This window comes from Plectropomus leopardus, chromosome 10 (assembly GCF_008729295.1).
Source record: "Plectropomus leopardus isolate mb chromosome 10, YSFRI_Pleo_2.0, whole genome shotgun sequence".
Classification (NCBI taxonomy): domain Eukaryota; kingdom Metazoa; phylum Chordata; class Actinopteri; order Perciformes; family Serranidae; genus Plectropomus; species Plectropomus leopardus.
This window is the reverse complement of record NC_056472.1, coordinates 20,338,433-20,360,313: the sequence shown is the minus strand read 5'-3', so window position 1 is coordinate 20,360,313 and position 21,881 is coordinate 20,338,433. Positions and strand designations below refer to the sequence as shown.

Below are 21,881 nucleotides of genomic sequence, written 5' to 3'. Positions count from 1 at the left end.
CTGTTGCTTCATATTTGCATGTTTGAGGGCTGTGGAGACAGGAACCACGCTTGTATGTCACACAATGTCAGAAGTTACAGTTTTAAAACCAGGCTTTGTCTTGATGGCTTCTACAGACCCACTTTTAGCTGTAGTCCTAGACACACAAACACACACACACAACTTCCCGTGCATATCCACATTAATAACAGGGCAATCAAACCTCAGACCCAGTCTGAAAGCCATAGCTTAGTTGCATTGTTTCACCACTTTTGAGTACAGAACACCTTAAATGCAAGGGGACTTTGCGTGCTTATATAATACTATCAGCTGCAAGTCTAAGCAAAGGAACACCTATGAAATCCCTACATTTGATCAATATTTTGCACATCCAGCTGAGACATGCTGTATCTGACCAGGGCTATTAAAACACAGATAGCTAAGCACATTCCTCAGACAGTTCTCAACAAGCTTTGTGAATCCTCCACCAAGGTTTGTGTCTTTCTGTCAGAAGAGCTATCCACTCTCAGTTCACCCTAATCTGGTGTGTGGTGCATTGTAGTAAAACATTAAAAAGCAAGCTAACATTGAAATAATTCATGCAGGCACTGTTCATGCATGGACAATGCAAAATATACAAACACGCTTGGTGCACAGTCACGTACATGTTACATAAAATGAAATTTATGAGTGTTTCGCAAAACATGCAGACTCCTGCATCAAAGTTTCACAGCTCATAAGTGTAACGTTTGCAGCTTTTGGTGCAATTTATTGATGCATAGATCATGCTGTTCTGTACATTGTGGACTTTGCGCAATACGTTTCTCAGCAGCAGTGAAAATCTTGGCATGCAATATAAAATCCTGATGATTTAGTCAAAAGCTACTAAAACTTTACATGCACCCCCTTATGCACCTAATGTTAACAGTATACAGAGATCTTCACAGCCCTGCTGAGCACACGAGAAACATGCATAGAAATATGTTCTTTGATGTTATGATATTTCATACAACATCAGTTAATGCATGTGAGAAATTAAAAACAAAATTTTTCCTCCTCACTTGCCTAAAAACAAGAATTACCAATTCAGCAATGGTCAGCAAAGTTTTATTTGAACAATGTCAGTGTATATATGCTTTAAGCATGGTTAATTTACCAGTGGAGTCTTGCTTCTACAGTACAACACTGCAGCTCTTTAACCACATCCTGTTACACACCTTTGAAGCTGTCTTCAGACACAGTCAAAAACAAGCTGCTGTTTAAACAGCACAAAGTGAGATCATGTTAAGGAGATTTAACAGCCAAGACATGATAACCGGTGTACTGACGAGTGATAATCATTAGGGTTTTTTTTTTTGCCATTTTATGGCTATAGTTAGTTACTTTTATAGAAATAACTTTGAGTCATATTTGCCAAAACTGACATTATTTTCTAAAAGAAGCACATTTAAAAAATTAGTATGTGAAAAAAAAATCTTGTCACTCTTCCAATTGTGTTTTCTAGAATCTACTGTGGTGCACGGAAAACCACCAACCGCTTTAAAGCTATAATACATTTCTGAAATAATTTTAGGAGAAAGTTGGTCTGGCCAGTGTGCGGTTAGTCGACTATTTCCAATATGGTAGCCTGGTCACAAACTTTTGCATTTTACAGCTAAACAGTACACTAAATCATGTTTCTGAAAACATTTGAGATGAGAAATTGGCAATGCAGTTATAGAGCCTTGATTCATATTTTACCAGGGCTGCCTAATTGACAGTTTGCAGTTAACAAGCAGTAATTGACATGATTGATAGTTGCATGAGAGACACCTCAGCTGCGATTGGTTGTATTTGCACACTTGAATCAAGGTAATTAAAAGTGCTACAAGGTAATAGAGTAGGCAAAAGTATATGATTTTATTTATTTATTTATTTTTAACAGATTATTTGTCTTATTTCATGCTGTGTGAATATAGTGACAGTTTCAGCAAATATGAAAAAAGTAACCCTTGTCAGGTACAGACACTGTAAAATCAGCCAGGAAAGCCATACTGTAAGTTAGAGGAGCATCAGTGTGATTGCATGAGTGGCAGGAAGAGACGTTGACACATTGTGTAGCTCTGAGGATTTGTCAAGAGCAATATCCTGCTCTGGTATAATGTACACAAGCCAAAAAGACTTCACTGGAGAGTCCCATCATTAGTGGAGCTTTGGTTCTTTGCGTCCATCAGAAACAATCACATCAATGATTTATCATTGTCCTGCCCTATTATTTTTGGGAAATATTGCCAGAAATCTTTGCTGGGACTAGTAAGACAATATCTGATCATTAAAAAAAACAAAACTGGCTTGTCATTTAGTGCTGTGTGTGTCGGTTTCGTTCCAGGTGGTAAGATATTACAGATGTGGTTTCTTCAGAAGGGTAGACGTCTGATTTAACATGTGGTGTTCTGGTCACTTCCTTAAACTTTAATCTGCACCCTCGACAGGTAATGGCACTTAGTCTTTTCTCAGAAGAAAACTACTTGTTTCCTGCAGTATTTTTTCAGATCTGCAACTTTGACAGAGCATAAACCAAATCAACTAATGTGGTAAACAAAAGGGTTGGACAAACAAAGGCACCATCAGAGACATCTGCACCAGATAAAAGCAGTAAAATAGAAAAAGCACTAATTCCAGCTTAATTTATCTACCTAATGTCTTAAGAACTGTGTGTCTTGGTAAAACATGGGCAGCTCATAAGACAATAGGCCCCTGGGCACAGATATGCCTGACATGGGAGTAAGACAACATAGGCTTTGTGAAGGTTTGGGTTTTTGTTGTTATTGGTGTTGTGAAGTGTCTTTTTGTTGTTGTTATGCATATTTTTATGGTTTTGTGTTTCTTTGTGGTAATTTTGTGTCTCTTTGAAGTGATGTCATGTGTCTTTGAGGTCATTTTGTGTGTTTTTGAGGTCATTTTGTGTGTTTTTGAGGTCATTTTTTGTCTTTTTGTAGTTATTTCGTGTCTCTTGAATGTCATTTTGTATTTTTTAGTCATTTTGTGTTTTTTAGTCATTTTGTGTTTTTTCAATATAATTTTGTGTCTGTTTGTAGTCATTTTTAGTCTCTTTGAGGTCATTTTATGTCTCTATGAGGTTATTTTTTTGTAGTAAATCTGTAAATCCAGAGCATCAAGGCCCCCTGGTCTTGATGCTCTGGGCCCCCGGGCTGTGCCTGGTAGACCCATTCAATAATCCACCCATGCAGTATGGTATGGACCTATGCAGGTCATGTTGATTCATTTATTTGGAGTTGTGCGGCTGACATTGCCAATGAAAGGACCACTGAGTTTGCTTATGTCCAAATTTCTGCACCTCAGTATTTAAATTTCCCTGTTCTTCGTGCTCTTCACATTCACAATCACACGTTCACATTCACACCCTTCCCTCAGGTTTAACTAATATTAATAATATTCATTATGCAGATGTGTCACTGTACTAAGTTGTATATAAAATGTACCCAAAGAAGGATCAGTCAGTACCACTTGATAGCTGCAGAGGTCAGACATTTTGCTCAACTGACTCGTCAAATATGCTGTTTTAAAGACAGTTTGTCCAAGCTCTGCATTTCCCCACATTGTGCACATCAATCTAAAACACTCACTTCCAGTGCTCACTTCACGTTTACTGCCACACAATCGTTGTCTCTTCCTTTTAACACATGCAAACTGGCATCTCACTTCGCACTTTCCTCTCACTTCCCATGTGTGCCACACATGATCACTGTTATCGTGCTAGCTTAAACCCTGACATCGTTCTCGCAGCACTGAAGTTATAGCATGTAACACTGTGGATTCTTCCAGCTCCTAAACATGTAATGTAAGTACATGAGGACATTGGAGCTGAAAGGGGGCATTAAGGTTTCCAGGCTCACAGCTGGTGAGCTACTGAGCACACCAGGGTGACTCCGCCAGCTTAAAGGTTGCATGCACATGTCACATTGAATCACACTACACTGCGTCTCCGTCAGTGCACTCAGGACACATCTGCCTAGCAAACCAGATTGCAAAATGTAGTTCAGTAAACAAAAGAAGTAGTGAGCTCTTTTTACAATTAAGAAGCTTTTGTGTAACCAACCCTGTAACCTTTCTTACCCCCTTGTATGGTTGTTCAGCTCTATTCTGTGCCATAAGACAACCTTGCAGTGTAGAAAAAGTTTTGAACATTTAGAACACAATTAAAGGAGATAAAACTAGTTACAAATAAAAAATCACGTTTTTTTGTCTAGTTTCACCCTGAACTTGTTCCTCTTTTTTCGGGCAGTTTGTTTGTGTTTTGCATACGTCATCAAGCTTTCAAGACTGTTGGTTGGAAAGATGGCAACATTAGTAATTTTGCAAGTTTTGTGACCAACACTGTATAAAGATGATAGCTGATTTTTATTTTTTTTAATTGATGTAGATAGTGTGTAAAACTAGCATAATACATATATTTATGTTTCTGAAACTTTACATACTTGTTAAGACAGTGACAAGAGAATTTGCATTATTATGTCTGCCTCTTGTTTATTTTTTGTTATACATTTGATTCTTCTTATATATCATTTTACTTCATGAAAACAATCCTCCCTCTGATACTTTTAACTCAGAATTTGTGAGGCAGTTATATAATTGACATTTTTAACGCATCCAATCTTTCCTCAATCTGCTTCATTCTCTACTTTAGTCAGGGAGAACTATGTTTCACATAATTACCCATAATCCCTACTGGCTACTACCCTTGCTGTGTAATTCTGTAGAGCTGACAACATAAATGCAAGTAGCCTTCTCCACTAAATTAGGGTATGCTGTTCAAAACTCTAACTAAAGGTTGAAAGCCCTCAGAGAATAAGAAACAGGTCAGGTAACTCTTTGTATTTACTCTGCCTTTGTATTTGCTTTGTTGATGAGGTCTCAAATAGCTGTATTGGATTTTAGATAGCTCGTTAGCTTTTCCACAGATTCCTATCAAAATCTACACACAGATAAATATTTGTGTGTCTCTGTTAAGTGATCAGTTTGTTAGTCAGATATATGGAAAATCTCCCCCCAGCCACAAATCTCAAGTATAGCAAAAGGCACGTTTCTGGGGGTTTCTTTGTCACACATAGCAACCATTATGGTGTGTCGCTGGATTGGCCAGCTCACACCCTCTGCTTTTGTGTCTACCTATCACACAATAGCAGCACTGCTTTTTCCCACCGTGGGTATGATAATGAAGACAAAGATGAATTGTCCCTTTCTCGATTCACTCTGAAATAAGAAAGACGCTGAACCTCCCTATACACATGAATGGACATTTTTTTAGTCCCAGCTTCAGCTTTTTATCACACCTACGGTTAAAGGTAAAAAAGGAATAAACCTTACTCGTATAAATTGATCTGCACTATTACTTAGCTATGTTTATCATAATTCCAGATATATTTTGAGAGTTTAAGATTTTTTCTTTTTCTTTTTTGTCGATAACATTCCATAATGTTCCTAATTTTTATATGAATATTTGTGATTACTCACATATTCTGCTATTAATATGTTCAGCTGTACAATGCCATGACAACATGCTTAATTAGACATACCCATTTGGTGCTAGTAGTGTTTAGTCTAAATGGACAAAATAACCATTTAAATCATATTTTATTATATTATATTAAGCGATATGTTATATTTTCAGGAAATATGAGTATGTTTCAAAAAAACAACAAAAATCAACATAACGCTAACTAAAAAGTAAAGTAGTACTCAGTGTAAGCTTTTTCTTAACAATATAGGATTCTTCAAAAGAACAACATACAGACTCATGCAGAAGTAATACCTCTCATTCATCACTTATGACCTATTAGAATTGTGTGGTGGTGTATTTTTCTTCACACTCCACATAGACAGTGCTCACATGAGGTCCAAGCTAACCATAAGCAGCAGGCATCCAAAGCCCCTTTTGCACTACCTGTAGTAACAGTGCCAAAACAGTGTCTGTATAAACTGGACAGCTGGCAGGATGGATCATGGGTGGCACGGGTGTGTCATTTTGGCGACATGTTATGTTTGCGACCCACTGAGGGAACTTTAAAAAGTAGCTATTGGCTGTTAGCAGTTAACTCAAAGAAGAACAGCAGCAGCTATCGCTGTCCACATATTGGGAAAACAATGAGGTTGCAGTCTACAATCACACACTGGAGTGGAATGATGCCGCCGTTGTTTGGTTTTGTGTAAAAATGCAAAGGAGGTATAAAGAATCGATTCATAGCAGCCCTGTATTGCAGCCTCTGTGTAAAAAGGGCTCAAGAGACACAACGCCAAAAAACGCTAATGTAGCAAGACGATACACCAAACGAGAGTGAATCCGGGGTTGACTACTTTCATTTACGCTGGCGAATGTGTTCACATACAGTAACTGACAATTCTGCAAAGTGTACCTTAAAGAATCTCATAAATAATTCAGGAAATGTTTGATTTTAACTGGTGGTTTACACAACAATTAACTTCTGGCTGGCTGAAATGAGCCTACTGGAACTGTGATTTATTCACAATAATGTATTAGGTATTCTATCACGGAACAAAGCATGGCAGGGCGGCTGTCAAAGTGCTTTACAGAGTTATAAAATATAAAAACATAATAAAAGATACAGATTTACAATAAAAGAGAAACAGATAAGATATACAAGTTGAAATCGATTACTAAATGATTAAAAAAAGTGCAGACAAGAGGTACAAAGATAAAAAAGATAATTTAAATGATTTAAAATCAAATTTAAAAACACGTTGGTAGACAGCAGGTGGAGTAGGCAGTGTGAAAAAGGAATGTTTTTAGCTTTGCCCATAGAAGTGATCAGAGTCTGGGCTTGTCGAACCTCATCTGGGAGGTCATTACAGGTTTGTGTTGCATGATAACAAAATGCTGCTTCACCATGTTAAGTTCTGACTCTTGGGATGCTCAGTAGGCCAGCCCCTGATGTTCTGAGGGTCCTTGAAGGTTCATATGACACAAGCATGTCAAAGATATATTTGGGCCCTGAGCCACAGATGGATTTGTAGACAAGCAGTGAGATTTTAAAATCAATTCAGGTAGTCAGTGTAAGGATTTTAGAACTGGAGTAATGTGGTCATATTTCCTAGTTTTTGTCAGGACTCTCGCAGCAGCATTCTGATTAAGCTTAAGTTGTCGAACTGCTTGTTTTGAAAAGCCTACAAACAGACCGTTGCAGTAATCTAACCTACTGGAAATAAAGGCGCGGGTAAGCCTTTCAGGGTCTTGCTGTGACATTATTGCTTTGACTCTGGCAATGTTTTTTAAAAAGATAGTAGGCAGATGAAGTTACTGATTTGATGTGACTGTGGAAATTTAAATCAGAGTCCAGGATAACCCTGAGGTTTGTTGCTTGACTCTGAGTTATGAGAGAGAGGGATTCAAGGTAAGAGCGGACACTCTGCCTTTCTTTCTGTGGCCCAAAGACAACAACATATTGGCTAAACTTAACATTGCTCAACAACATCTGTGCTGCATTCTTAAGCCCCAACCCCATGAAAAACATGCTTGGGCAGGTAGACATTTTACTCAGATGGTGTTGAGTGTCATCATTCTGCTGATCTGAACAGCAGAAAACTAACCAAACCTGCAGAAAATACAAGTCTGGAGAGCTGAGATTTTTTTGTGTTACCTCAGCTATCAGTAACTTCCAAATTATGAGTTAACAATGCTTAATTTTCATAGCTGAACATGTTTCCCACAACAGCATTCCATTTTAATTGAGAGCCCATCTAGATAACACCCTCAGGACTGTTGGGTTTATTTTAAGATCGCTGTAAAGAGGTAGAACAACAGAATGTTTTTCCAAAACAAGTTAAAGTATTGTGGAGGAAACTTAATGATTCAATAAATGAATACATACAGCAAAACCAACACGCTGTGTCAAGGGAGAAGCAAAGGCTCAACCTCTAAAATCACTTGCACTGATTTAGTGATCGTCAACAATCGCTCACTCAGTTGAATGGATTTAGAGCTCTGAACAACACTGCAGTCTCTCTGATCATGTTGAAATGTGTGGAAAGCTAAAATCTCCTGTCTGCTACCATGGAAACAGAGCACAAGAAAGATGGGCCGGGCTGAACAGGTTTTAGGCAGAACATGAGGAAAGAGCCGAGACACAGAGATGAGTTTCACTGTGCTGCAGCTGTGAGATCCTGTCACATCCTCCTCTATATTAAAACAATAACATGTGGGGACAGACATTGTTTTTCATCCCCTGTAGCATTTCCTGTTAGAAAAAAGACAATGTGGGGGGATTTGCTGCTATAATCTAAGCAGCTATCTCCAGAGCTCTGAAAAAAAAAAAAAAGAAACCAACGTAGAAATACACACCAAAAGATGGCGTGCACTTTGATGGTTTCTGTCTTTTAGGTAGTTCTGATCACACTTATGTTTATTCATGTGTTTGTTTTTCTGATAAGCTTGGTTTTCATTACTTATTGCTATAAAAAGGGGGGTTTTACATCATGATTGACAGCTATGTTTGCCAATTGGTGTGCTTGTGATCAATGGCCCTACACGAGCTAGGTCAGACAGGTGTATGGCCAGGAACTCTACCACCTTCTGGCTCCAAAAAATACAAGAATAGCAACAGCCAAAATGACAAACTAAAGGCTTCAAAACACCAGTCCGTAAGCCAATGAGTGACTTCACGGTAGCTATGTCCAATATTATAATCAGTCTGCTATTATCAAGGGATGTTTATTAGGAATGTAAATCACAAGTTTCAGCACAATACGATACTGATATCAAAAAGTCCGCCATGATGCAATTTCGATTTGATTTTACTTGGAGGCCTGAGATCGATATGAGATAATATCAGTAAATATTCTTGTCGTCTCTTTCTTGGCTGCTTACCATTATAGGCCTGGCTTTAGGCCGCTTGTACTGTTGGAGTTTTTAGTAAGCAGGAGGTGTGCTTGGACAGGAATGCTGGCACAGATGTATAATATGAATTTTCAAAGGCCTATCCTATGGATGGATTTTTATTTATTTTAAATTAGATACTGATTGCCAGTCAGTTTATTTGCAGTAGTAAAGCAGAATTTCTCCAGTTTTTCAGTAACCAAACTTGTGAAAATGTCTTTAAATGTGAGAAGGACTTTATCATCCTTTCTCACATTGTGACTCATTGCTTCTAACTTTATAGGATTTTTTAAATAATTACTGAACAGACTCAACTGTGTCATGCAACAAAGACACTGTTATTTAGCAAGACTGAACAGATTGAAACAGTCAACAACAGTCAACAACAGTCAACAATCTTTCTTATCTGAACATAGCTCCAGTCTTCCGATCACAAAATGAGGTAAAGTGGTTTACCATCAAACTTTTACTATACAATGTAATATTGCCAGGAAGATTTAATATGATGTAAGATGCTTGCATATACCTGCACTTAGTTGTGCTTTTTTAAGCAGCAACAGATCAATCTCACATTTGTTTACATTGTATCATCACGTCACACCATCTATCAGTTGACTTATTTCTAAGCCTCTCAGGCAAAAATAGCACTACTATGTTGTTGTATATATACAGTATAGGGCCCTCTGGGGAGCAGCATTCCCAGTGTGGTTTCATTCTCAAAGCACATTACGTATGTCGCCATAGGCAGTCTCAGAGGCATCTGTGTTCTTAGTAATGGGCTGCAGTCAGTCCGCGCCACAGCCGGTCCAGAGGGTGCCCGTCACAACACTGGCAGATGGCTTCTTGGTGCCTGAAGCCAAGTTCACCACAATCAGCCCTTAGTGTCATTTCACTGTCATTTGCATCCCTTTTACATGGACAGTTATCACGTCTTGAATGGGCAGACCCGCATAAACAGCATCAGTAAAAACAGGTTTATTATAACACAGTAAATAATTATATTGTGATCCCCACCATAAAGGAATCAGACTGGATCTTTCCAACGTGTTTTCCCTCAAAGTGTCCAAAGGCAAGACTCTTAGCCCTTGAGCTGCATTTCGGTAGTAAGGTCGTCAGGATGAATCATCCTTAGGCTACATAAATGTATCATTTATCTGTTTAACAAAGCGTGGAGAGAGTGTAACAGAAGATAGCAGTGTCTTGTAATGTGTATTATTGGCTACTGTTTTCCCCAAAGCACACATTGTTAGAGGACACTGAGGAGCTGTTGTGTGGCAAGACTGCACATAAGGATGGGAGAGAACTTAGAGGGGGGAGGCTGGCATCACAGATGTGTGCAAGAGTATACATTTTGTGGCCTTTTTTTCTGCTTGTTCAAAGGGCAAATAGAAAGAAAAAACTAACATGACCTTTTTTCAGTACTAAAAATGACCTTAGATTAAACGCGGCCACACAGGAAAGAGGATGAATGAGAATTTGTGCCAATCCCTCGGCAGAGCCTATTGTTGTTGTTACAGCACAGCTGTTATGGTCTATAGACATTGGAGTTACATAATCTCTCTCCCCTCTCTCTCTCTCTTTCTCTCTCTCCCCACATAAGATACAGCTGTCGCCCGTGTGCTGCAGAATGAGGTAGACCAGGTTCTTTTTTTTTCTCTCTCTGTAAATAGTTAATTATACTTTTTCAGGTGACAGCCTCCAAACAGCGCAGCCTCGTCAGTGCTGTGATTTACACATTCAATGAGGTCACCAAGACCGAAGCTCATGCTTACTTACCCTATGTTATGATCACTGCAGTGGTAGATGAAGTACCTGAAAGCCATACTTGAGTAAAAGTGCAGATACTTTACCAGAAAACGACTTTAGAAGAAGTTAAAGTCACTTTTTACAATATTACTTCAGTAAAAGACCAAGAGTATCTGACATTTACTGTACTTAAGTATCAAAATTACTTTTGATACTGTACTGTTTGTGACTGTACTTAAATATTGATATTAAATGTGTTTAAGTATTCAAAGTAAAAGTAGAAGTAAGTGCTGGTAATAAAAAAGCAAGCAGTCAGAATTTTGAAAAGTATGTTTACTTATTCATGACATACCTTTAAAATAATACATTTGAAGAAAAGCAAGGTCTCTTTTACAACTGAAAGGATCCCTTCCTTCCTTCCACTCCTCCCCTGGTTTGAAGTAAGTAACTGAGATGCACAGGGGAAATGTAGTGGAGTACGATTGAAAGTTGACAAAAATATCTTTCTGATCAAAAATACATTAAAAAAAAAAAAAAAAATCCAGTCTATTCAGTGTGTACCTGCCGTATGTGAGTACAGCACAGGGCATCAGGGGGTACCCACACTTGACAGCAGCACAAACACAAATTACTGTAAGTTTATCCTGTATGACACCCACAGTAACCATTTTAAAGCTAGTTTGAATTCTGCAGCTGCTGATTAAAATCTTATTAGCCATTAAAGAGTCAATCAGTTTGATCCACGTCTGCAACATAAACAAACTGTGAAATTGAGACACAATGCTAAGCCCAAATCCAACACCCGAGGTCCATTTGACGAGATGTGACTTGTCTTATCAGGCAGGAGAGATTCTCCCAGTGTTAAGCTGCTGCACCTACAGCTGGAGGCAGAGTGGGGAGGGACCGGGGATGTGCTCCTGCAGGGAAGGAAATTTTTGAGTGCATTGTGCAGGTTTAGACAGGACTGCATTTCTGTAAGGCTGGCTGTTTTTCTCCTTAGCATGTTGCACAGGATAAGTTTGCGTCTGGAGTCAAAATTAAAGCTTCATGAAGCAGCATGTCCTAAGATTTGTTCAACACTAGTCATTCCAGAATGCGAGCCATTGCTTTGAGCAGACTTCAGTCATACTTGTGTATTTTGGCATTGTTGACAGACACAGTTTACAAAAACACTGTATGTGACGAAAGTGTCAGCCATTACATTTACCCTTACATGAGATCTGTCATTTTTACTCATATTCCAAAATGAGTGTGGCTTCAAAATGGAGCAAGCTGTTCATTTAGCTGCAGTGTCGGTGCTTTTTAGGTCAGTTGATAACTTCACTGTGCTGGCACTAAAGACAGCTGCAACGCCTACAAAGTGCTCCCATGCTGTTACTGAACATTAAGATGAATTCATGACCAGTTTGTGACTTTAACTGGCTCTTTATGCTGACATCACCAAGCAGCTACAAAGTGTAGCTTATAATTGGTTTTCTGCAGCCAGGAGGCATGTTAACACATTTCAGGCGAGAAATTCTAATATTGTCACAGGACTCCAAATTTTAGTCTGGCTGCACTTAGCAGCAAAATTAAGTGGCCACCGCAGCTTTCCATAGCATTACATGGTCTTCACAGCAGGCCACACTTCACTGCTTGATGTTTAGCCTTATAACCAAGGGTGGGTGCTATGAAAATCCTACAATGAAAAATCACGAGAACACATTCATGTCAGTTTACATTTTTTATTTTGCATATTTAACAAACTTGTGCATTCCACTTCTTTTTTTCCTTCTTCTTTTTTTTTTTTTTTTACAAAACACACTGCTTGCAACATGAGCATTCACAAGTGGCCAGAGTAGGGTTACAAATTAGGAAGTGTAGGTCCCTCAGCTGTGTCATGGCATAATGCTGCTCTTAAGATGCCACACTGGAGATGAATCCACAGCGACAGGTGGCCAGGAACCCACGGTGACATCAAGCCGCACTCGCACTGTACAGGGGGACATCTACGCGAGTGTGTGGTCTTACAGCCATCCTTTTGTGGATGATTAAATACCTCAACATGGAATGCATGTTGGAATAGGTTGGAAAAAGGCAAGGCATGTGGAATGTACAGGGCAAAGGAGATCTGTTTTTCAGGCTGTCTTCTCCTGTTCAATGGCTGCAAAAGAAAAACAAGTTTGTAACATTAGTTCCAAAGGGTGTTGACCACAGCAACTAAATATTATGGATTAAGGTCACAAGGAAGAGCACGTACTTTCTTTGGTTGGCAGTGTGTTTTTTTCTTTAGTTTCCGTTTTCTTTAGCTTGGTCTTGTCAAAGGATTCAACTTCTGAGATGTCAGGTTTGTCACTCATGTCTGCGGATGCTCTAAAACAGAACAGAAAAGTTAGCTGTGCTGTCCTGTAATTCAGCTGAGAGCACACCTGTACATGAAGACAGACAGAGGTCAGAATTAACATCTCTTGAAGGGCTATTTACACGATCTGCCTCATTTAGAGAAACTTAAGGTTGAGAACAACAATTACGTTAATGCAAATCACGCTGCGTGGGCTAGTGTTTATCAGCGGCTGACTTGAGAAACGCTTTGTGGCGGTTAGTGGACGCGTGCAGCCAAAGGGCCACCGCCCTTTAACGCAATCTACACGAGCAGACCGCCTAAAACTACAGACCCCCCACCCCCTCTGTACAATTAACTCAAAAAAGGCAACGCACATGCACTGAATGTGAGATTTAACTTGTAAAGTCAAACGCATCATCCATGTTTCTGACACAGCATGCAGCCTTTGTTTGGCTTCATGAACTACACAAGAAAAAACACAATACGTTATGCCCTCTAGATACGCTGCAGCATTTCTTTGCTTAAATGTGAGAAATTCCAGCAGCTTTAAACACATCACGCGCAGATGACAGCCTGATAATGAGCCGAGACATTGTGAGACGACGAGGAGAAACGTCACTACATCATTAAAGAAAAGCAGGCTCAAAATAACTGTGTGCATTATAAAATAAAGATGCAGACGCGCTCACCTGTGTTTTAGTCAGAGGAGTTAACACGACGAACGGCACGTTGGCGCAGGAGCAGAGTGATGGCTGCAGTGGCAATCACACTATAAATACTGCGCAGCATGCAAATATTCCTCTGACGCCACGCCCACTGTCTCCAAAGCTTGCTTTTGGACAAATATATTTTTTATTTTTAATCTAAGCGTATTGGATGAGCTTTATTTATATTTTACATTAAGTCACGTCTGTGCATTTATGGAGGTAAACCATTGAGACTACTTGCATCAGATTAGGTGATTGATATCACCCTGTCACTCTTCTTCCGTCTAAAAAGAAGGCGTCTCCAGCATCACATCGGTGCTTGATGTTTGCTCGTGCCAAACGCGAACGCAGACTTTAGGGTGATTTATGAGTGAGACATGAGTTGACTTTTAACTTGCACTAAGCGCCTTATTAAAAATGTATCAGGGGCGACATCTTGCGGGCAAACAAAGTAATAACAGGGAAATGTTGATGCTGACCTTTAAAAAATAAATGAATAATAATAATTATTATTATTTTTTATTGTTGAAACACACCAGTAGTAGATTAAGTAGTTTTAATTAAGTAGTAGTTTTATTATTTCAAATGTACTTAACTAGGCTATTGAAAGTAAAAGTAAAAGTAAATACTGGCAATAAAAAAGCAAGCACTCTGAATTTTGAGTACTATGAAATTTATTTTATTGTAAGATACACCAACCTATGAAAATGGAGCCTACCTTACACTTGAAGACATATGAGAGCTTTTTTCCACTTAAAGGATTTAAGGAACAATATCAAGCCCCCCACGTCTGGATTTGAGAGAGTTGTTGTTTACTAATATTTTTGGACTGTGTTACACCACTGGTTCCCAAAGGTATGAGTACCACTGGTGATTTGTGAGCTCCTGTTAGTGGTACACAGGGAAATACATATATTTTTTAAATGTAATAAATTGATTTAGATATATATAATGCCATCAAAATACTACAAATGATATTATGTTTAAACTTTGAGATCCCTGAAATAAGTTTAGCCTTTCCTGTAATATTTTTGTTTTAATATCAGCATGCTATAGTCATGTTCATGAATGTAGCACGCTCATACATCAATGATTAGTTACAAGCTAAGCTTTGATGACAAGTTTGTAAGCGCAGGTAAAATGAATGGTTTAAAAACACTGCAATCATGGCTCCAAATGACAGCTGTTGTGAAAAAGTGCGTATCAGAAGAAGAATAATTCGAGCAGCCTTGTTGAAACTGAATAAAGACAATAGTAGTTACTTAAGAAGTGCCAGCTAATAGCACCTGATGAGTTATGTGGAAGGCTTTATATGCTAGTTGTATTGCTAATCCTTCATACAGCGTGACTGTGGCAACAGTCAACTATAAAACATCTTCTAATTAGAAATAATCCTTCCTCCTGTGTGAACTATCTGTAGCTGTATGCCTACGCTACTGTATTTTAATGGTGGTCATTGTTGTGGTTAATGGAGTCTAATATTTTATGAGGTGAGACGTGATGTAAAAACTTTGAGAATCATTGTCTTGGACTATAGGAATGGCATGTGTGAAGTTTGAAAATGGGCGTAGTTCCCCTTTAAAATAAAGGAGAATGCAGCACATTTTATTTTAACAATAAATTTCGCTGTATTTGGTTGAACTTGTGACCTTAAAGATATTTTGGGTAGGTGAGATGGAGACCACATAACAGACTGAAAACTTTACATCTCCAAATGGCATTTTTTTTAAACAGATTTTTTTTATGTATATAATCTTTGCATACAAATTACAAGGCATTCATTATCACTGTAAAATATAATTAGCCCCAGTCAAAGTGATAAAAGTTGTGATGGACCACATCAGTGCTGATATGACCAAGAGTTTTAAAAACATATTATTGTCCACATTTTGAAGTCCAAAGTTTAAAGTCACCATCAGGTTCACTTGCTGCTGTAGTACTTTGAATACGTCTTGTTGTACATCACCTGGTTGTCCACTCTGACCACATTCCTCAAGTTTTGCCAAAACCAGGGCTCAGCTGCAGCTGTTCTTGGCCACTCCACAACACTCTCCCCACATAGCCTCCTCCTCAGCCGCAAGAAGTGAGAGTGCTGCAAGACCGGCTCCAGCAGCAGCAGCACGATCACATCCACGTTTTCATCAAGCAGTCTTTGGTGGGCCAGAAACATTGCCAACTTGAATACCCCGGTCTTAACGTAGCCCTCCGTTAAGACAAAAAGGGTCTTGCGACTGTACAGGATGCTTTGAGCGAGGTTTTCCACTAGTGGGACTCCGGGGGGCCAATCCCTCTCCTCCAGACACAGAGGAAGATGCTTCTCTCCTTCCTCTTCTAGTTTAACTCGCAGGTTTCTCATCACCCACTCAGAGACATGTGGATCTGTGGTGTCGTAGGTTACAAAGACATCATAAACTCCTTCTGTCGAGTTCAAGGATCTGTATCCCTTCAGTTTTGCTTTTATAAAGTGTAGGACATAGGAAGCATCCCAGTAAAATAAGTGAGCAACAGTTGCCACAAACATAAAACCAACAATGAAGAGAGTTGTGAGAATGTAGATCGAGAATGCCAGACCATTATTTACACATTGATTGATGTCAAAATAGATCAGAACGTTCCCCTTTTTGTTTGCTGGTGTGGCGCATGTCACCTCAGTGGTTAGTCTGGGGATCTTTATGTCGCTGTTTTCAATCCACAGAATGAAATCTAAAGAATCACAAGTACACTGGAATGGATTTCTCTGCAAGAACAAAGTCTGAATCTGAGATTCAGGTCTCGGTGGAAAGGTTGATTGATTGATGATAGTCAGTTTGTTGTTGCTCAGGCTCAGATTTACAAGGCTTTTTGCACCGTTTAGAAACCCACTGTCCAAGTGGAAAATGTGATTATGACTCAGGTCGAGGAAAGTCAAAGTGAGGGTGGCATTCGGGTTTATACCTGTTATGTTAGATAAAGAATTGAAGCTCAGGTCTAACATTTGGAGTTGATGGAAATACTTGAGTTTTTCCCAGTTAAAATCAGTAAGTGAGTTGTGACTTATGTGTAATTTGGTGAGGTTACGTGGCAAATGTTCATAAACATTGTTTGGAATCTTTGCAATGCTGTTGTGGGAGATATCTAAAATGGTCAGATTAGTAAGATGAGTAAAAAGCATCTTATACGAGCCATCTCTTTCTTTCCAAAGATTCCCAAGATAGTTATTTGTGAATCGAAGTTCTGTTAATGATTTGCTGTACATCTGTTTTGTTGTTAATGTGTAAATGGCATTATGGCTCATATTCAGCACCCTTAGAGCAGGCAGGTTTCTTGTAAAATTTAAATTACGTGTTACTCCAAATGCTTTAAAGTAGTGAGGGTTGTTACTGAGGTCTAGCACTTCTAGTTTTTGTAGTTCTTTGAAGGCATTGCCATAGGCCAGATCCACTTTATTGAATGACAGGTCCAGGTACGTCAAATTGGGCACCATAGAAAACTCTGTTCCATTAAGTGCTGCTGAAAATCCGTTTCCTGACAGGTTGAGACACGCAATATCGCCATAGCCCTCAAATTGCTTTGGAGAAATGAAGAACAGATTGTTTGAGCTAAGGATTAGCACTCGTCCAGACTCAAAACACTCTTGCTTGATGAAGCCACGTGATAGTTCGTAAATGAAATCTTTCGGATGGGGTCTGATGAACGGTGAAATAGAAAGGTCTGACCTCTGATTGTATCCATCACTTGGATCAGGGGGACTTTTCACTGGAATGGGGTACAGCCTGTTTTCTGCAAGGTATATCATTTTCAGACGCAGGAATTTGCTGAATATAGTGGAATCGGAGTGAATAATGAAGTTAGTCCCTAGATTCAGTGCAGACAGATTTTTGAGCTCGTACAGAGGTTTGAGCGTGCCCGGTCCGATATTCTGGAAGACCAACCCCTCCATGTGCAACGTTCTGAGTGACACGAGATGTGAAAACTCTTCTGATAGATTTAATGTCAGAGGGTAGTACTTGAGAGCAAAGTTGAACGATAGATCCATTCTTTCTAACCTTGGGAGATATCTTAGAAATGTTGCCTCTTTAGTAATTGCTTTTATTAAGAAGTTAAATGACAGGAACAACTGTTTAAGCTTGCTCAGCTTCTCAAACCAGGAGGGATTCAGGTAAGTCAGTGAGTTTCCTCCAAGGTTGAGTGTCTCAAGCTTTTGTAGACTTTGAAATGCTTCAGGATGGATGGCAAGAGAACCGTTTTTGCAAGGAACACATGGATATGGAGCATTATGACATCTGGGACAGTTCCCTTGTATTTTTAGGACTTCTAAATTTGTTAGTCTAAGAAAATCATCTTTAGATATGGCCTGTATAGCATTAGAAGCCAGCGTTAACACTCTTAATGACTGAGGTAATCCTTTGGGAACTTGAGTTATGTTGTTAAAGGACAAATCCAGATTTTGCAGTTTGGTCATAACTGCAAAACTATTGTCCATAATCCTCACAGATTTCCCGCAAGGATTCCAGAAGAAGCAGTTTTTGGATAACCGTAATTGTGTCACGTTTGTTACACCAGCGAGGCTCCTATTATCCAAATGCATAATTTGGTTATTGGTAAGCTCAAGGATTTCCAAGCTGAGAGGGAGGTTTCTGGGAATTTCATTCAGACAATTGCCAGTCAGTCTCAGTCCATGCAGTTTTGTCAGATTTCTAAAAGCATTTGCAGCAATGATCACTGCTTTGTTCTTGTTTGCCCAGCTAAGATCCAGTTCAGTCAGATTCAGCAGGTTGGAAAATGAAACAACAGAAATATTATGTATAAAATTTTCTGATAGGTTGAGCTCAGTTGCATTACTGGTTATCCCAGAAGGTACTTCATGCAGGCGTCTCCCTTTACAGTTAAACAGGACCTTAGTGGTATTGGAGGTATTGTTGGCTGTGACATCACAGGGGAACTGAGAGGACATCCACAAAGGTTTGCACACAGCAGGCTGGATCTCATGATGGCAACACAAACAGAACAGCAGCAAGTGCATCCAACACGTGATGAACTGTAGATAAACAACAGAATTAGTGAAAGGACTCAGACTTTAACTTATAGTCAGTAAGCTATAAAAATACTGTTTACATATCAAACATTTTATCTAAATTCATTAATCAATTTCTGAATTTCTTTAGCCAAAATTAGTCAAGCTCCTCTGTGTGAACGTCCACATGTCTGATGTTCTGAATTTTGAAACCAACCACTGAACGTCTTTATGTCTTTTACTTTATACTTGCTCTTACCTGTTGGCAAAGTGTAGATTAATTGAACTCACTCTAATAAGCATATTTCCACATAAATCCTACCTCTACACGACCACATATACATCATTTACTTTCATCCTTACAATGATCAAATAAGGAAAAGGTGGTTTGTCCAAAAATCCGCCTTAAATTTGATTTAAAATGACCTTTAAATAATAAAAAGCATAAAAAAGCATTTATCATGCAGAAATTACTGTGAACATAAAGTGATGGTGAGCAGATGCTCCAAGTATTTACATTACAGCAGTTTCACCACTGCTGGCTGAAGGGCTCTCACTCAATACTGAACCAACCTTAATGAATGTTGTCTCCCTTTGTCACTTAGACACAAAAACATGGCAAAATTTGGGTCAGGTTGGAAAATACCAAACTTACCCTTTAAATCAGCAGTCAGACTGAATGATTACATCAAGCAAAACCTATTTCAATGTCCATATGGGTAGCCAATTATTTTTTGGACAGGCTTCGCACATTTTGAATATATCCCTCAAGTACCACTGATATCCAGCAGGTGGCAGCACTCTGTAGTTTAAATATCACGCAACTAGAAAAACTGCTCTTGGCATTTTAAATTAATAATTGTTAACTCCTTAAAGCCAAATATGTTGCTCAGAGGCTATTGAATACTTAAAGGGGACCTCTGCCTTTGTTTTGAATTTAAATATGTTATTTTCAAGGATCAAAAAAGTTCAATAAATTTTTATGAAAACAAGCTGCACTCAAAACTACAGATCAGGTAATTAAGACCCACAGAAAAACAAGTGTGTAGTTCCCCTTTAAAGCTCCTGCAACAGTAGCAAGGGTATAGGAAAAAGTCAGTTAATTGATTCAGCAATGTCAGATACACAGCAATCTAAACAATATTAACCACCATAAACTATACCAGACCAAGTAAGGCCGTGGCAACAAAACCCCTGAGTGTACTGAACTAAGAAAGAAAAAGTATGTTTTGCATACTTTTAAGTAAGAAAGTTATTCCTGCCTCCAAAGGTACATAGTCTAACTTCACATCCATGTTTTCCTTTATTTATCATTAAATAATTGTAGGTTGTTTAAAGTATCACATTTATATATTTGGGCAGCTTGTGCCAGCAGTGAGTGAGATATGTCTGCACCTGTCCATCAAAGGAAAATATTGTAAATGTCCCGTGAATTATTTTAGACAGATTTAACAAGATGTCAGCCTGACACATTGTATTTTTCACATTTAAAATAAGGTTGTACAGATCCGAGTAATTTTGCACACTCACAGCATGAGTTAGCGATCACCCTACCAGTGAGAAAACCACTACTTACAAGGGTTTTCACTATTACGCTCTAAAAACTGATAGAATAAAGATGACTTGATATAGTTTTTTTTTTTAGTGAGTAAACTAAGATTATTATTATAAGAATAAACTAAAACTAAGGGTGAAAAAAAAGCTGTGGTGCAAAACAGTGGAGACACTTTAGATACTTTTTTAAGCACTGGGGAGGGAGTAATGTTTTTTTAATTTGGCTTAAAAGAGGGACATTCACTTTTAAATAGTTGCATTTTTAATTTATTTTAAATAACCCTCAGAACTGCAAAAGTGAAATTAAAAGGCATGTTTTGTTGTTGTTGTTGTTGTTTTTAATCCACAAAATCACACCATGTATCATAGCCTGGAACTGGAGACTGTGAAATATGGACAAACAATGTACAATCCCAAACTGTAATGAAAATAGAAACTAACAAGCAATTAACTCAAGCAATGTACAAAGCTAACTAAAATAAACTAAAGTTAAAACATACAGGAAGTCTTTCATTTAGCATTTTATCAGTTTGCCTAAATTTGTGAGCACAAACAGCATGAGGAGACATGATGCATCTGTTTATTGAGACTGGATGTCTACATGACTGTGAGTCGATTGCCTTCACAAAGTGTAGTTTGTATTTTTATACCCAATTTGAACTTCTTGAATCTTTTCCCTGACAAAAACCCACCATATTATGATAAAGAAAATAAATAAATAAAACTAATACGGACTCTAATACGGAAACTAATAAAGACTCTGGAATACTTGTAGCTAAACTGAAAAAGAAAATATGCATAAAATACAAAAAAAATAAAGAACTATAAAAAGTGGAGTAAACTTTAATGTGCTGCATTTACTGTGAAACACTACATTTTCAAAAATGCAAAACAGTCAGTCAACAATCAGTTTTCTGAGTCAAATAAGTATATACACATTGACACCAAGTCAGTCTTGGAAAGATCAGTTCATCAGAGGAGCATAAAATCGTTATAGATTTTATTACAAAAACATCAGGTTAGATTTCAGGTAACTAGTCATTCCATAATGCACGCTAATGAAGCTTCTGATCATCTGATTACCTGATGAATAAAACATTTAATTTTCAGAAGATAAAACTATCTGCAATACATGGAGCAAAGATTAAAAATGTACTTGTATCAAAAAAAACTCACCATTTTGCATACACTGTATTGATTCCTTTTAATCCTTGAATGACAGCCTTGAAAAACAGGTGACTTTGCTTTCTGATAACACTAAAATTGAACTATTTGTAGAAAAAAAAATCTGTGTTGTGTCATCAAGTCATCTGTGTTCTTAATCTTCAGTGTAAAATGCACATTAAATAAAGAGAAAATCCCCTTCTTGCTGAAGTCCAACGAAAGCAACAAAGCGGCTGATTCTCATTACAAGGCACTGTGACAGACGTTGCAAGTAAATTGAAGAAGTGCATTGTATCATTTCCCTTTTTCATTATATGTTGACAGCTTTGTTGCCATCTCTGACAAAGTTAAAATTATAATTCTCTGTGAAGATGGCAAAGAGGGGCAGCCAGTTCCCTACTGAGTGACAGTAAGCAGTGGATTTAAAATTAGCACACAATAAGTCATCAGTATAACATTCATTTAACTTGGTTGTTCACTATTCACACATTTAAAGAAGTACATTCAGAGCAAGTGAAAGGAGGA

At 38.3% G+C, this 21,881-nt stretch overlaps 1 protein-coding gene across 1 annotated transcript; it reads right to left on the bottom strand.

Annotated features, from left to right (window-relative positions):
* Nucleotides 1-14,320: 14,320 nt before the first annotated feature.
* LOC121948921 (toll-like receptor 8) lies at nt 14,321-21,862 on the bottom strand. Its single transcript, XM_042494461.1, has 2 exons — nt 21,369-21,862; nt 14,321-18,662 (listed from the first exon to the last, which is right to left on the bottom strand). Exons 1-2 carry the CDS (start codon nt 21,369-21,371, stop codon nt 15,567-15,569), a joined length of 3,099 nt encoding a protein of 1,032 aa, XP_042350395.1. The 5' UTR covers nt 21,372-21,862; the 3' UTR covers nt 14,321-15,566.
* Nucleotides 21,863-21,881: the final 19 nt, after the last annotated feature.